We start from the raw sequence: 1,053 nt of genomic DNA, 5'->3' as shown, positions 1-1,053 counted from the left end.
TCATGGATTTATGTTTCATTCCATAAGTAGATACACAAACAATAGGACCATATATATCAGAAACATGTGGAAACAGGGCATAGGTATTTCTGAACTGATAATTACAGCTCAGTCTTTGAAATTGCTTATGTCTACCCCACATTTCCTCGTCCGTTTCCTAAACTTTGTAGGAATGTATATTGCGTAGAAACTTTTACTGTGAGGAGGGGAATCTAAGTAGACAAATGGCGAGTGACACAATCATAGATGAAATCACTTACACTGTGGATCTTTTCGAGGTGAATGAAGAATATTCGGTAGATAGGCAGGTTTAAGATAAGTAATGTATATGTACTAGGAAGAAAGATTCCTGAAGTGCATCATTTAAATATCTGAAAAGAGGGAAAGTAGTCATGGGATTCTACAAGGAGCCCAAAGTTCAAAGAAACATTTTTTTAGTTAATGTTCGGTCGAATAAGAGGAGTAATAGTGCATATGTAAGAAAGGTGGGTTCTAATTGTGGAAAATATTCCTCGTGATTTTAGATTTAGGATCACAGGCCTTCATGATTGTCCGAATGTTATCAGATCCCCTTCCACTTTAAAAATGTTTTGGTTTTAAAGTATTCGAAGTATAGATCAAAGGAAATTGAAAAGTTTAAAGATAGAACATAAGGGTGTTACAAAGAATGGCTATTAAGTCAGTGTCCCCTTCCTAATTTGTCTTAAACAAAACAAGCTTTACTCATTTTCTTATTCCCTTTTACTTTAGATGGACCCGGTGCCACTGGAGGTGCTGTGGTGCCAGTGCCAGGGCAATGCCAGCGCCACGCCGCACATGCATCAGATCCACAGCCAGATGGCCAAGATGCACGCGGACGCCGCCCACCACGCCCTTTGCTACGTGGGCGTGGTCCTAGCGCTGTACTTGCTAGGTCTCGTAGCCATCGTCCGCCGGTCGGGGCGGTCCGAGCGCCAGGCGGCAGCGTCGGCGCTCTCCTCGTGCTTCTGCGGGGCCCTCTCCTCCGTCGGCCGATTCGCCGCCTCGGTCGGAAGGCCGAGGGCGCGGCCGGAA

General features: G+C 44.8%; 1 protein-coding gene across 2 annotated transcripts in view; it reads left to right on the top strand.

Moving 5' to 3' along the window:
- Positions 1–1,053, top strand: part of LOC119585443 — a 6,567-nt gene that overhangs the window by 5,308 nt on the left and 206 nt on the right. For both annotated transcript variants that reach the window (XM_037934097.1, XM_037934096.1), the window contains exon 2: positions 751–1,053. This exon is cut by the window's right edge and continues 206 nt beyond it. In XM_037934097.1, the coding sequence (XP_037790025.1) occupies positions 751–1,053 (303 nt within the window). The remainder of the gene's footprint in view (positions 1–750) is intronic.

Source organism: Penaeus monodon, chromosome 19 (genome assembly GCF_015228065.2).
Source record: "Penaeus monodon isolate SGIC_2016 chromosome 19, NSTDA_Pmon_1, whole genome shotgun sequence".
In the NCBI taxonomy this organism is placed as follows: Eukaryota; Metazoa; Arthropoda; class Malacostraca; order Decapoda; family Penaeidae; genus Penaeus; species Penaeus monodon.
The sequence above is the reverse complement of the archived record's forward strand: the minus strand, read 5'-3'. Positions and strand labels throughout refer to the sequence as shown.